Here is a 16,714-nt window from a genome sequence, read left to right on the forward strand (position 1 = left end):
ACAGGCTCAGTAGTCAGCACGTTTGTGTTAACATGAATTAACAGTGATATGGTAATACATGTAATTATAAATTAACTGTTTAAAAAATGTTTAATTTTCAATTTGTCATAAGGAGTTTCTTCCCCAGGAAAGATAACCATTAGCTATAATAAGCAAAACTTAAATTTTTAATCTTTAATAATATACTTTCTTTGAACTTATTTTTTTTTTAGATTTGAGCTTCATTTTATACAAGTCTTTATTTAGACAAAAGGCAAATCTGGCATACAAAATGTCTATCCTTGTAGCTTTGATGAATTTATTTATTTCATACAATATAAATATATTTCTATTTAACATTACAGTTTAATCACATATTTAAGTTAGTGCATAAATAACCTAGAAACATATAGTATTTGTAAATATCACATATCTTTATACTGAGCAATATGTTGAAAGTTGAACACTTTCAGTGAGATGTCCTTTTCAATTTAAATCTTTTCTACTCTCAGAAATATTTCATGCATAAAATTAAAATAATGAATTAAAAAAGTTCCAGTTGTTTACTATCCACTATTTCATAACTTAATGGCACATGTGCACATAGTTACAGAATGTGTATTTTTTAGATACACAGACATAACAATCTACGTATCAATGCATACATATAAAAAAGAAGATGTGGTATGAATGTAAATGAGACAAATCTCCACAAGAGACCAAATGAAACATAAATTAACAACTATAGGTCACCGTATTAAGTTTTTATTATGTGAATTATATACTGTAAAGTCTAGCATATGAATTCCCCAGTCTAAAGCTACAAATAATCTCTGGAAATCTGTATCCAAACAGTACACAGGGGATCTCTTCTGACCACAATAATACATCTGTAATGAGATATAAATAACATTAAACAATTCTGGCATTTATAATTAGATATATGTTGTTATATAACTCACAGGTAAAAATCTAGGGGACATTTCCCCTATTTTTTGACAATTTGTTTGTTTCCTGTTTTGCAAATAAAAATGAAAATGATACAGGGAACAAAGTGCTGCATTCAAGGGGTTATATTGGTTGAGATTTGATGTAGTGAGTGGTATTGAAATTCCAAATCATATAACATTATTTTTATCTCAAGTAGATGTTTTCACTTGACTTGAGGTAATATATATTAACCCTTACCATGCGGTGCCCGTCTTTTGACGGGCGGACCCTAATAACCGTGATTTGGCTCCAATGGCGTTCCATACTTTTAGAAGTCCAATGTATGATACTTATTTTGAAAGTTATGTATGTCCCGTCAACCTGAGGCTATCCATATTCACGTTTCTCATGTATAAGTAGCATTTTGAGCACAAATACGGACTTGGAAAATTGAAATTGGCTAAAACTCGGTTTTCTGGAGGGGTAGGCTTCACATCTGTATCTTACACAAGGAGTTCAGAGGCATAAAACTGGCAAAGATAGTGCAAACTCACGGCCATATAACTACTGATCATTATTATTATTGAAATACGCATAGGAAACAACTACTTCCGGTTTTGGGTCCATTCGAAGTCCAAAATCGGCAAAAATCGTGAAATTCGGTATTTTGGGTCCAAATGACCTTCTGTAGACTGATGAATCAAGATCAGATTCACTCCGATCTAACAACTGTTGGGGTCAATTTGTTCACTAGGGTCCACTCCACACGCAGGCTACAGCTGGATACCTTAACCAGCAACCCTGGGTCTTCTGGGTCAAGAGAAGGGGTGAAAAATCGGCAAAATTGACGCTTTTTGCATCTAATGACCCTCTTTGGGGCAAATTCACGCAAAAAAAATTCCGCCTCCGCACCCTGACCACCCCACCCCGTGATCACCTATATTAGATTTAAAGAATTCAATATGCTACAGCAACAGGGCTCAGCTCATTTGCATATGATTTGCATATTTTTGCAAATAAACGAAAATTAGACATTTTCTAAAAACAATTCCGCATGGTAAGGGTTAAGATTCTGATAAAGATTTGTGTATGGTGAATGCTATCAGTGATATGAGGTCATACAGCTAAGTGTTTTGAAGCATACCAACAATAAATCATAATAGTATACACACAAACTGAGTGATGTGTGTGCTCAGAAACAGTATAAATCATTCATATGATAATGAACCTTTGGTGCAAATGCCCAATTTTATCACGAGATGGATTTGCTAAATTTATTCCAAAATTAATATATTGGCAACATATTTCTCTCTTATTGTTGTATTTGTAGTAAACTTGTTTTGTGTAGCACAGTAACATACCTAGTTTGATGCCTTGCAAATCTAATACTATTCCTAGAGAAAGACTTCGGGAAAAGACTTCAAACAATAAAAAAATATAAAATATTTGTATGAATGAATTTCATCTGTAAACAATTACCTGCACTGGATCATTCAACCTTTTATCCCATAATCTTGTCATTCCATACTGAAATGTTCCCGTTAATATCACATTGTTTCCATCAGACTGTATGGAAGATAACTCTGTATCAAATGGTTCTGTCCATTCTTTCTCACTGAAAAAAAACATATATTAAACTCCCTCATCATTACATAGTATAACACTTAACAAATGACAACTTGTATTCTTGAAAATTTAAGATACTAAATCATGTTGATGTATTCTTTTTTGGTTTTACTTGACTGTGTTTCACTCTAATTTTTTCTGTAGTCCATTAAATTTTTATGACTCGGCAAGTACAAAAACTTTTTTTTTGGTAAATGTAAAATATATTTTCAAAGAAATAAAGCATATTATATTATGACAACATCATTGAATTTTGGATTCATTTAAAAATTAGTTGTCATCTAGGTGTGTCATTTAAATACAAGCAGAATAATTCAAATACAATTTGCATACTTTTGATTCATTCTTATTTGTAGGATACTAACTTTAGTGGACTTTGTTAGTATGGGTTAGTATGGGTTAACCATGAACACAAATGTTCAACAAAATATATTTTGTATAGGCTGAATTTAGCAAAACCATTAAAACAGAATGTCCACAAATTATGATATTTTATATCATCAACTAAAATGAATGAATCCATAATTAACTTTCTTCTACCACTAGTACTACAAACATTTTTTTCTTGCATAACTTGGTTAAATCTAGGCAACTAAACAGTTTGAAATGATACAGCTACTGTGGAAAAATCCCTTAACAAATTCAAAATCCCTTTCTATTTTCTCATACCAATATATCAATAAATGGAATGGTCTTCCCTTTTTTTATTTTTTTTTATTGTATTATCTTTACATGTACATGTATTTGTTTCACAGCTTATTTGTAAGGTTTATTTAATACATTTCTTGTTTCTATTTTCATCACATTCAAATGATATCACTGTGAGGTGATGATTTTTTTCATCAAATCTCTACAATATTTGAGAAGCAGTACTAACCATGACAGAGTCCTGAGATCCCACAACCTAAGACTTGTATCATATCCACAGGTCAACATTATATGTGGTGTTTCATACTTAATGTCTAATACACCTGCTCCTCTCTTATGACCAGATCCTAGGTTGTATAGAAGTCTACAACTGTTAAGCATAAAAGTGATATAATATTTCATTAAACATGTTGAAATACAGTTATGACTTGTTACACCTAACACAAGATTTGTCTACAAAAGACTCACCAGTAACACTCCATTCAAAACAGTTGAAAAGCCAAATTAAATAAAAGAACAGAGTTCTAATGTCCCCTCATTGAACATACTTTATCTTTTTAAGATACAAGGACAATAACTTAATAAAACACTTTTTTGGGGGTAGCATTAATGAGGCCATTTTTCATTAATTTAATACTTCCAACAGGCCTAACTCTTTTAAAAAAAGTCAATCGGCCACCATTATAGAACTTGTCCCGAGATATTGCTGATATTAACCTATAGTATAAGTTTTATACACATCTGTCAAGAATTGTACCGGTGAGAGCACTTACAAGACAAGATAGAGGGACAAAGGACAAAACTGTAGGCCACTATTTCCATATTCCCTGCAACATGTTACACTGAGGACAAAAAATTAAATAGCATTAAATACCAAAGTTTTCAAAATGTGTTTAGAATAATTCAAAATTTTGAAATATAAGATTATACAATTACTGTCTTTTTGTGAGGTAAATGTGTGGTTTTATTGACTTTTGAAAAACTGATATTCACTGAGGCCAACCGCCGAAGTGAATATCAGTTTTTCAAAAGTCAATTAAACCACATATTTACCGAAACAAAAGACAGTAAATGTTTTATTCCATATTCCGAGAGAAATGAATGTAATGGAAAATATTTACCTAAACCAATTGTACATCAAACGTTTTTTACCAAAATTATACACGTAATAGCACGCGACGTTTTGCGCGGTGAATATCCTTTTTACGCAGGTGAATATGCTTATTTATTCAAAATCCCATTCATACAGAAAAACCTACTAAAATTTTATCAATATGGAATAAGTCTTAATATTGACTTTATCATTGATATGTTATGTCAACATGTACATAGAAGTGCAGGCTATGTATTGGGCTAGTGATACTCTTAGGGATGAAACTTCCAACGGCAGTGGCATCAACACAGTGGACGAATTGTATAAATGAGACCTAGTGATGCTAAAATGAACTTTGATTATCAAGAAAATTTAATGGATATCATTTTTTTCTTCTTCAAAAATATGATTTAAAATCACATGTTCCATATTTTTACTGTCAACAAATAAATTTTTGAAGTCTGTTTGATGTCACCCAAAAGACACAATAGATCTTATACCAATGTTACAAATGTTGTTTTTTTTTCGTAATAAGAATTACCATACTTCAGAATTTCAATGAGAAATTACTTTTCCCTGGCAGTCAAACAGGAAGAACTGAACACTCAACAAGCAAACATCAAGGAGAATTGATGGTTTATAATTAATACTAAGAAAGAAAATTTGAATACCAAAAATTTCCCCTAAGCTTTATTCACAAAATTCAACCTTAAACTTAAGCAACAAGTGAAACTGCGAGCTACTGCTGATACCCCCGCCGCAAGTGGATAATATTAATAGTGTAAAAATATGCAAGTGTTCGGTAAACATGAAGTTATCGAGTGATGAATCTGAAAACGCATCACACAGTATAGCTGACTTATATAAATCCTGAAACCAAATTTCAGAAATCCTTGTATTGTAGTTCCTGAGAAAAATGTGACGAAAATTTTCAACTTGGCTATCATGTGTAAAATCATACAAGTGTTCGGTAAACAGGAAGTTGTCAAGTGATCAATCTGAAAACACATCACAGGGTATAGCTGACTTAGATTAACCCTGAAACCAAATTTCAGAAATCCTTCTATTGTAGTTCCTGAGAAAAATGCAACGAAAAATATTCATGGGACGGACGGACTGACTGACAGACTGACGGAGGGACAGACAGAGGTAAAACAGTATACCCCCCTTTTTTTAAAGCAGGGGTATAATTATAAATTAACTGTTTAAAAAATGTTTAATTTCATAAGGATTTTCTTCCCAAGGAAAGATAACCATAAGCTATAATAAACAAAACTTAAATTTTTGGTCTTCAATACTATTTAACTTCATACTTTCTTTCAGCTTTAAAATATTTTAGATGCGAGCTTCGTTTATGAATCTTTTTTAAGAAGAAAGGCGAATCTGGCATACAAAATTTCTATCCTTGTATCTTTGATGTGCTAATTTATTTCATAAAATATAAATATATTTCTATTTAACAGACTGACTGACAGACTGACAGAAGGACAGACAGAGGTAAAACAGTACACCCCCCTTTTTTAAAGCGGGGGTATAATTATCAATTGATTCTTTACCAATATTTCATACCTTTCAAGATCATACACTTCTACTGGAGTCCTATTTGTTTCCAGACCTGCATTGCCAACAGTAAATGTGCTGCAAATTTACAATTAAATGTATTAAAAGATTAAAACTAGATTGAACTAACATATTACAATTGATATTTGAATAAAGTTCTTTTTCATCTAATACTATGTGTGATGATCTACTGTTTATTTTTATCATGTGAATATCTCAATGAGAATACAATGTACATATGTATATATCTGTATTTGTTATGATACCATGAATTCAGTCTATACCCTAAAACCTATATATAAGCATTCTTTAGTAATTCTTGTGATCTTATTTTTGTGCATTTTGTGGATATAAGTTAACCATGATGTTAAAGTGGTCAATAAAATAAAAGGTTTGCAACTGTATGATTGTTGTATTCAAACCACAATTAACTTCAGTCAAAAGAAATCTGTTGGCATCTAGTGAATTTACTTAATGTACATGTAGATAGGAAATAATACATGTAAAGTCAGGAGATAGAGAGGGATAAACCTGCAGATTACTTAAGAGATAACTGTATTGTATTTGAAGCTTTGAGGACGTCCATCGGTATTTTACTGTCGCAAATTTAGTTTACCTGGCGACGCGGAGCGGAGACAGGTAAACGGGTATTTGCAACAGTAAAACTACCGATGGACGTCCGAAAAAGCTTCAAATACAATACGGTTATCTCTATTCTAATGCAAAACAAGTTTATAATTAAATTTCAATCATTATTTCAGTGGAAAATCTTCATAAAAGAAAATTCCGCGAAAAAATGTTATCTTCTTTGGTCCCTACACTAGGTGACGTCATAGGTATGCTTCCGGCGTCAAACATAAACACCGGGCGTTTTCTGGCTTTTGTGCCGCTTCAGAATGTAATAATATTTGATAAAAAGAAGATTTTTAGGCGCAACAAGTGAGTTTTTTGTTTATTATTGTAGAGTTAACATGTTAACATATTCCGAAATTCAAAATGTCGGCTTCCTTAGTTACAGACAAGGAGATAGAGAATTTTACGCTTGCTGTCATCCAATCGGAACAATTGTTACAAAATAATTGCATTAGAATATTTATTCATCTACCCTTGTTACAATCAGAAGCAATATTGAAAAACAATAATGTTATCAATCACCAAAATGAGTTTTATAAAAAGTTATTTTAACATACTTTATTTTTATCTCAAGGAAGCAATCCCCATATATGCATGCATGGGTTTTTGTCAATTCAAGGGAAAGAAAATAGATATGAAAGACAATACAGAATTATTTAACTGAGTTCCTAAATTTTATAATGTTAAATTACTGGTGGATGTTCTGGCCCTGATGGTATCATCAGTCTAGTAGTCAGCACTTCAGTGTTGACATGAATATCAAGTATATGGTCATTTTTATAAATTTACTGTTTGCAAACGTATGAATTATTCGAAATACTAAAGATTTTTTATCCCAGGCATAGATTACCTTTAACCATATTTGGCACAACTTTTTGGAATTTTGGGTCCTCAATGCTCTTGAACTTTGTATTTGTTAAGCTTTCTAAATATTTTGATATGAGCGTCACTGATGAGTCTTAAGTAGATGAAACGTGCGTCTGGCATATTAAATCATTAGCCTTGTACCTTTGATATCTACATGTACATGTATAATTATAATTATCAGGTAAGTTACCTTCCATCTGGAGCTGTAGCAACTGACCACACCCGGTTGGGAATACTGGCACCAGTACTACAGTTGTTTATAGTGGTTACATCAGATTTGTCATATTTCTGTATATTCAAAACCTGTAATTAAAATATATTATTGAAATCATTGAACAATCTACAAATTAAACAAAACTTCTGCATAAATGAATGTCTGTTGAATTATTTAACCTAAGAAAAAATCTGTCATCTTGTGATCAGTTAGTTTATTTTTGCTTTGAAAGACAGAAAAACATTTATTTTAGAATGGTCAACAATAGTACATGGCCCAGGAAATAATTATTTATTATAACATAACGACTTATTTCAAAAATAAAACACAAAACAGTGTCAGATTCAAAATAAAAGTGAATGATTTATACGACGCTTCATAATTTTGAACTGAACTTGACATTCACTGAACATGCTGAAATTGACATTGCTCCAAAGTTGATTGTGTGTGTTACACATGTACACATTCAAGTTTTGAACTTGATGTATGGCGCCATAGAAAATGGTTATAATCATGCTTTTATTTTTTGTCTGTTAGCAGAAAATGGGTTCAATTCATGTTGCTCAAATAAAATGCTTGAAAACAAATAGAATGTGAATTAAGCTATAATTTGCATAAGCTTAAGGTCAATAAACACATCAATGATGAGACTGCAGTACACATTATGTAGTCAAACAGATTTATACTGTAACACTTGTCAACAGCAATACCAAAATGTAGCCCTGCAGTGGGCAGAGCTTTAAAGCAACATCTGTATAGTATACAGATACAGCCTAGCTATATCTGTTGGGCTGTACACAAATGATAAGACACCAAATTGCAGGATAATCATCAAATACACACAATGACACTTACTTTAACTGATCCATCTTGATAACCAGCCACAACTGTATCATTATAAACAGCTACAGCTTGTGTATCACCACATTCATCAAAACAGTATTCAAACTTCTTTTCTTTTGAAACAGTATCAAATACTATAATACGGCCCTCTCTTTAATAGAAACAGTAAACAATCATATTCACAGTCAAATTTTCCTTTTTGAAAAATGAAATAAACATATATTTTTACACTCTTAAACTTAACTAATTTTTGTAATAGATTGTTCCTACTAAATCTTTTGTAAATGAAACATGTGTCTGGTGTACTCTTACAGCTAATTTCCTAATGCATGTAGAACAAAACTTTGGTTGGCTTGCTTGCTTTGTTTGTTTAATTGTTTATTCAAGCTTTGTAAATAAGATTGACATCTTTAAACAATTTATATAGGCATGGTTTTACCTGTATATATCATATTTGAATTTAATTGGGTATTATTCTAATGATTGTACAATATACAAACAAAGCAAGCAAGCTAACCAAAGTTTTGTTCTACATGCATTAGGAAATTAGCTGTAAAAATAATGTCAATCATGAGTAACATGTATACGGTTTTCATTTGTTATTTTGTAACAGTAACTAATCTTGAACATAAGAGAATGTCTTTATACACTCTTCTTACACCTCTACATGCAGGCTATATACATGTATATTGAGGTTAATTTGAATTACAAATAGTTGAAGCCCATACAGTGATCACCACCCCAGAATTTTAACACTGTACATTATATACTCATAACACTGTATCATGAATGTCTGTTGAATTTCATATCAATTATATGACTCCATATAGCTTACAAGTTTAATAGTTTTTATTTATGCAACAAATTAATAATACAGTAACTTTTCTCTATATACTGTGAAAGCAGATATTTTCGTGGAGGATTTAATTTTGTTTATTTTGTGGAAAGAATATATCCATGAAATTAAAACCCCAACGAAAATTTAACCTCCATATAATACCACTTATATTTAAGGAAACCATGAAATTAAATCCCCATGAAATCTTTAGAGAGGCAAAACCACGAAATTTTGACCATAACAAAAAAATAATGTTTCTAAAGTAAATAAAATCTACCTAAATCCACTGACAAAAACATCGTCATTAACCACAAATTTGGTTACATCATAATTACAGCCGGAGATTCTGTTTGATAGATCTTCTTTTACTGTACTGTCATTAAATACATCGTAACAATTAATGTTCACTGCATTGGAAACGTAAAGCTTCTGTCCATGTAGTCTAGCCCAAGGCATCAATCTAAAAAAAAGTACATGCAATTAAATGTCATTAAAATATACAGGTATCTTTGCATATTTCAATTAACTTGGATATGAATAAAAAGTTAATATAAGTAACAAGTGTATTAGTATAATTACATGTACAAATGTAGTCATAAAATGTAACAAAATACATGTAAAGTGCTTTACCATGTTTACATTAATATTCTAAACAACAATTTAACAATGCTCAATCTTATTGACTTTTTTGAAATTTTGCACATGTTGTACATGAACAATTTTCAGTTTTTGAACTTTAAAGACCTGGATTGGGGAGTTAAGTTAAACAAAAGCAAGGTTCTTATTCAAATCATGTCAACATGTTTACTTTGTCCATTGTTGAAGGATGTAAATGTAAGGTGACCTATAGTTGTTAATTTATGTGTCATTTTGGTCTCTTTTGGAGAGTTGTCTCATTGGCAATCATACCACATCTTCTTTTTATATTTCAATGTACATCCTAAATGCATGTACATGTATGTCTGAAATATTGTCATTAGACTTTAAACACTCTGAAATTACTAATAATTGTTATTTTACAGGGACAACAAATTACAATAGTAAACCCGTTTATAAAATCTAAAATCATTAGTATTATATCATGATGTCATATTCATATATATTTAAAGCTATAATAAAATAAAACCACTGTAGTCTAGTGATTTATTTGTACAACATAAATATGTGTTTATTGAATCTAAAAACTTTGTAATCTTTTAAACATGTAAGTAGCCATAAGAAAATACATATATCTGATCATTTGTACATACTTTGTCTTATGTTTGACAACCTGTGTATCCTTAACAATCTTGGTTTCCCAGTTCTTTGCTATTCTACATCTATCTTTCAACAGAATTTTTCTTTTTCTGAAAGAATAAAAAGTTTTTACATTTCAAAGGTAATAACATGTAACTTACAATCCAGTCTAAAACTTTCCAGCCATGGACAAACACTAGTCCAGGGAATTACTGAAATTCTGTGTATAATTTTTTATTTATAGATTTACCAAATATTCTAAACATACAGGTTAAGATTATATCTTATAATTAGAAAAATATGTGTATTGGAGGCCATACTTTAACCTATAATCTTTCACTTTTGACTTGGATGGAGAATTGTCTTCTTGACACTCAAATTACATCTCCTTATTTATCAGTGTTCTCTCTGGAACATTTTAGTAAATCATCATGGTTATGTGATTCTATGTTTCTGAATATGATATCGATTTTCTTATAGATTGTGCAATTTTTTTATTTATAACATGTTATAAATAGTCCGGCGGCTACAAGCATATTTCAGACGAATTGTGCACATCCTGTTACAAGCATGAAATTTGGCATAGACCTTCCTCAACTAATACTCTTTTATTTCAGATAGGGAGGCATTTGAAAAAAATGTCTCACTTCCAGTAAAATCCAAAATGGCGGACGTCATACTTAATTCAGCCCAATATCGAAGGCTAGCGTGTAAAAATGTCCTATTATCATGCAACTATCATAATATCTGGTACAGACCTTTGTGTTTTACTACTTTTTGATAAATTAAATAGATTAGATGTCTTCAGAAACCCCACTTCCGCTTAAAATCCAATATGGCGGACATTGTACTTAAATAAGCTTTTTTTTAGGGAGGGTAATTGAAATGTGTTTTAACGTATTGCTACTATAATTACATTGTGTATGAACCTTTCTTTGGTGTTTCTGATGAATACAATGCATAAGACATATGTCTTAAAAACCCTTTCTTCCGATAATATCCAAAATGGCGGACATAGAAATATCAATTTTTTATTCAAATTTTCATATTTTTCAAAATGTAAAGAAAATGATTTTTTTTTTGTGCTGGTCATTAAACTTTTGGCTGAAAGTTATCCTCAAAACCACTTATTCTAGCATGATATAAATATTTAGATATAAAGTTGACACTTCCGTTTAAAAATATGACGTAAATTTCAAAGATGAGTCCTCAATCTATTTCTTCGATGTAGAGTTTTGGATAGATTGATTAAAACAAAATAAAATCACTATAGTACTAAAAATTAATTAAAATTATTACTATTTGACCAAAATTACATGTTTATTCACAGTCACCATGACATGCAAACATCGCAGTGCACGGGATGCCCGATTTTCCACATTAAAAATGACCACGTATCCTTTCTTACTTTCTTCCATCCACAATGTATAAGCTTTTGACAAAATGAGTTTTTCAAAAGTTGTCCTCTTTGTCCCCGCCTGGAGTGGGTAGCATAAGAGCCAATCCCAAGCTCGTCTCCCTAAACACCTACCTAAGTATATTGCATGATTTGCATGCTGGAAAAGACTAAACCAAGTCGAGGGAATAGCCCCAAAAAGCCGTCCCTGTTGCGCAAATAGTTATTTTCTTGCTTCGTTAACCATTTTATACCCATCCGTTAAGTTTGTGCGATCTAACAGTAAAACCCCGGTGATTTAGTCTGATGAATCATCATTCTTTTTGTTAAAGTCACATTTTCAAATGCAGTCAATGTCTCCCACATAGTCTTTGTCCCCCTTTCATGCAAAGAGAGAACCATATCACAACAGGTAAAGACATGGATAACAATAAGTGTTTCAGATCACTCAGATTACTCATTGCCTAGTGCATTGAAAGGCCATTGATGGATATTAATCCAAAGTCTTTTGCCCTACCAAACACAATCCATAGTTCGTCTACCCCTATGTCACGGAATAGCGAAACAGTAGTGACAGCATCATCATTAACGACTGTTCGAATCATGACTCTTTTGAGTGCGTGTTTCACTGCATCAAACACATGCACCATGATTTAAGTGTCTGCCTCTAAATGTGAACTTGGTGCCGAACTTGAAATACATTACGTGGTGGATAAGATAGATTATCCTGACCTTTTGTTGTTATAACTACCATACGCATCCAAGACTTCATCCACTCGTATGTCAGTTTCAAGGCATTTTATTTAGGTAAGGACATAATACCCAATCAGCATACTCAGTAGGCCACAATTCACAATCGGAGAGCTGATTTCCAACATTTACAAAGACTGTGGTATTGTTTCTCACATCCTTAAATTCTGCAAAAACACATATTTTCTTGCCTTGTTAACCTAATCTGTTTCTTTTTTTTTCGATCTTCTAACAAAACCACGTATCGTTTTCAATGACATTAAACATCAAATCCATATGGTGATGTTGGCTGGTCAATCATCATTCTAAATGCTATAGTCACATCTTCAAACTCCATTAATGTCACCAACCCAGTTTCTTTTCCAGCAAACGTGTTATCTTTTAATGCCTTGTGCATTTCAAAGGTCATTAATTGATATATATCTTATACTTTTCCCCTTCCAAATGCAAACCAAAGTTTGTCTGCACCTATGTCACGGAATAGCGAAACAGCAATGACATCAGTATCGACTGTTTCAGTCATGACTCAGTCAAGTCTATGTTTCACTGCATCAGACACATCTATCTTGATTCTAGTGTCAGTCTCTTCGTGTAAACATAGTGCTAAACTTGAAACATCATCAAGTGGTGGATAACACTGAACATCCTGAGCATTTGTTGCTTCAACTACCTTGTACTTAAAATGGTATTGAGCAAGCTCCTGTGAATGAAAACTTAAAAGTTCTTTCTTACTGTCGTCATCTCTCAGAAAACTTTCCCAAATTTGAGGATTTTTTTAATCATGGGTTCGTCTGTGTATTCCCTTTCCCCTAAATGTTGCCCTTACTTCTTTTAGCAGCTTTCAAACTACCAGTATTTTCTATGTTCACATCCAACACTACATCCACTGTTGATACAGTTTCAAGGTGTTTCCTAACGAGTATGATGATTGGGTATTATGTCCTTACCTTAATAAAATACCTTGAAAATGTAACAAGGGTGGATGAAGTATTTTATGAGTATGGTAGTTGTAGCAACAAATGCTCAGGATATTCTATCTTTTTCACCATATGATGTATTTTAAGTGTAGCAACATGTTAACATAAAGAGACTGACACTAAAATCATGGTGCATGTGTCTGATGCAGTGAAACACGCACTTAAACGAGTCATGATTAACAGTCACTGATGATGCTGTCAATACTATTTCGCTATTCCGTGACATAGGGGCAGACGAGCTATGGATTGTATTTGGAGAGGTAAAAATTAATCTCTATCAATGGCCTTTCAAATGCACTAGGCACACTTTTATTTCTGACCCATACCTTATGACGGGTTGTGATACTGTTCTCTCTTTGCTTGAAAAGGAAAAAAAGACTGCGTGGGAGACATTGATGGTATTTGAAGATGTGACTTTAACATAAAGAATGATGATTGATCAGCCTAAATCACCGAGGTTGTACTGTACTGCACAAAAGGGAAAACTCATTTTAAGTGAGGCTATTCCCACGACTTGTTCTAGTCTTTTCAAGCATGTAAAACGTGTAATATACTAATGCAGGTGTTTAGTGAGACGAGCTTTATATTGACTCTTATGCTACCTAGTCTTGTCACTAATGGATCGCGAAGGGACAAATCGGGTCCCTTTTAAAAAAAACTCTTTCTGAGACCTCATCATTTTTTCAGAAGCTTGTACATTATGGATGTAAGAAAGGATGCCGCGGTTATTTTTAATGTGTAAAATCGGGTCACCCGTGCACTGCCTTGTGTGCATGTGGTGGTGACTGTGAATAAGCATGTATTCTTTGCCAAATAGTAGTAACTTTAAATATTTTTTAGTACTATAGTGATTTTTTTTGTTTAAATCAATCTATCCAAAACTGTACATCGAAGAAATAGATTGAGGACTCATCTTTAAAATTTACGTCATATTTTTAAGTGTCAACTTTATATCTAAGCATTTACAACATGCTAGAATAATTGGTTTTGGGGATAACTTAAAGCCAGAAATTTAATGACCAGCACAAAATAAAATCATTTTCTTTACATTTTGACAAAAAGTTTGAATAAAAAATTGATATTTCTCTGTCCGCCATTTTGGATACTTCCGGAAGTAAAGTTTTTTAAGACATATGTCTTATACATTGTCTCCATCAGAAGCACCAAAGAAAGGTTCATACACAATGTAATTTTAGTAGCAATACGTTAAAACATATTTCAATTACCCTCCCTAAAAAATAAGCTTATTTAAGTACAATGTCCGCCATATTGGATTTTAAGCGGAAGTGGGGTTTCTGAAGACATCTAATCTATTTAATTTATCAAAAAGTAGTAAAACACAAAGGTCTGTACCAAATATTATGATAGTTGCATGATAATAGGACCTTTTTACACGCTAGCCTTCGATATTGGGCTGAATTAAGTATGACGTCCGCCATTTTGGATTTTACCGGAAGTGAGACATTTTTTTCAAATGCCTCCCTATCTGAAATAAAAGAGTAATAGTTGAGGAAGGTCTATGCCAATTTTCATGCTTGTAACAGGATGTGCACAATTTTTCACAAAGCCGCCGGACTAAAAGGGGCATACATTGTTACTCAATATTGGTTAAAGTAACACTACCCAAATTCAAGTTCAGTGTTCTCTCCAGGGCCTTTTAGCATCATGGTAATGTGATGCTATATTTCTGAATGTGATGCTATCTAAAGGGGTTTTCTTAAAGATTGTGTTATGGATGTGAAGCTATATTTTTTAGAAAAAGAGGGTATTTCAAATTCCATTTTAACCAGGATGCTACATTGTAAATGAAATATCTGGGGAGAACACTGAAGTTGATCTAAGTTTCTTACTGATCTAAAACTTTTTCAGTCACACAAGTTTGTTTATTTCAAGAATAAATTTTTAGTTATAAACATGCATTAAAATTTTTGCTTATAAAGATTATTCTGAGTACAGAATAATCTAGATAAACCTGTGCATTAGGAAACATTTTTTTTTTTATTGTTATGTGCTATAAATTCTTAAAAGTTATTTATACTTTGACTGATAAGGATGTTTTTAAATGATTACAATGTATATATATATATATGTCTCAAATGATATTATGCTATTTACTTATTTAACTACTGGTACATCGATCCATATAAATTATTTGATTGTTGTTGACCATGTTGACAGTGCACATTTTCATAAGTGAACATTAAATATCACTCTCACAAAGAACTTTGCATAAGGGGGTGCCCACAGACAGACCTAAGGGGGGACTATCCAGTCATGCTTCAGTGATTCCCTATATAATCAACCAAATTTTTCCCACAAAAGATCCGCCTGTGAGATACAAATGTAGGCTATTGAGCCAGTTAAAATAAGGATGTTTTAATCAGAGCCGGCAAAATAGCCATTGCCTAACATCCCCAATATATATACACATGTATCATTGTATATGGACATTGTCAAATTGTTAAATTTAATGAACACTTGAATTTAAAATAAAAAGATACATATTGTTATAAAAACAAATCTGTTTTATTATCTGAATAAAAATTACTGTAAACATGACATGTATAACCACAATCATGGTACAATACATTTTGTTCCATAATTGTCAAATGATTGTGGTTATACACAATACCAGGTAGATTGGAGAATAAAATTACCTTCTTTGTGCACTGGTTTGTCTAGGACTGCCTTTATATGTTATATTTACATCTCCTGGAAATACCATTAGTCTGTAATTTGGACTCTCCTTAGTCCATACACAGTCCCTTGATGCCAGATCTTTTAGTCGTGAGCAGGTGCGACATATTCGACAAAGAGTCTGTGTGCTACAATAGCTAAATATTGTAAACAGGATGTCATCTGGGAGATCAACAAAGTGTCTTCCCTTATCATCTTCATGAGTTATCTCTGAAGAGTTTATGTTCATTTTCAGTTAATTTTCTGAAAATAGTTATTAAAGTTATTGATAGTTCAAAGGTTTTAATTGCTTTCTGGTTGCTGTAAAACATCTCAAATTATAAACAAATGAGTTTCGAAATACCCATTGGATTTGGGAAATAAACAAACTGAATCAAAATGTTCTTTGAATTGACACCGTAAAAAGCCTATATTTCAAACACAAAGT

At 32.1% G+C, this 16,714-nt stretch overlaps 1 protein-coding gene across 1 annotated transcript; it reads right to left on the reverse strand.

Annotated features, from left to right (window-relative positions):
* Positions 1 to 349: 349 nt before the first annotated feature.
* LOC134715990 (F-box/WD repeat-containing protein 4-like) lies at positions 350 to 16,682 on the reverse strand. The gene is made up of 9 exons (XM_063578624.1): positions 16,248 to 16,682; positions 10,482 to 10,577; positions 9,509 to 9,691; positions 8,406 to 8,544; positions 7,527 to 7,639; positions 5,846 to 5,914; positions 3,413 to 3,553; positions 2,389 to 2,524; positions 350 to 869 (listed from the first exon to the last, which is right to left on the reverse strand). Exons 1-9 carry the CDS (start codon positions 16,514 to 16,516, stop codon positions 729 to 731), a joined length of 1,287 nt encoding a protein of 428 aa, XP_063434694.1. The 5' UTR covers positions 16,517 to 16,682; the 3' UTR covers positions 350 to 728.
* Between the last annotated feature and the right edge of the window lie 32 nt (positions 16,683 to 16,714).

This window comes from Mytilus trossulus, chromosome 4 (assembly GCF_036588685.1).
Source record: "Mytilus trossulus isolate FHL-02 chromosome 4, PNRI_Mtr1.1.1.hap1, whole genome shotgun sequence".
NCBI classification, from domain to species: domain Eukaryota; kingdom Metazoa; phylum Mollusca; class Bivalvia; order Mytilida; family Mytilidae; genus Mytilus; species Mytilus trossulus.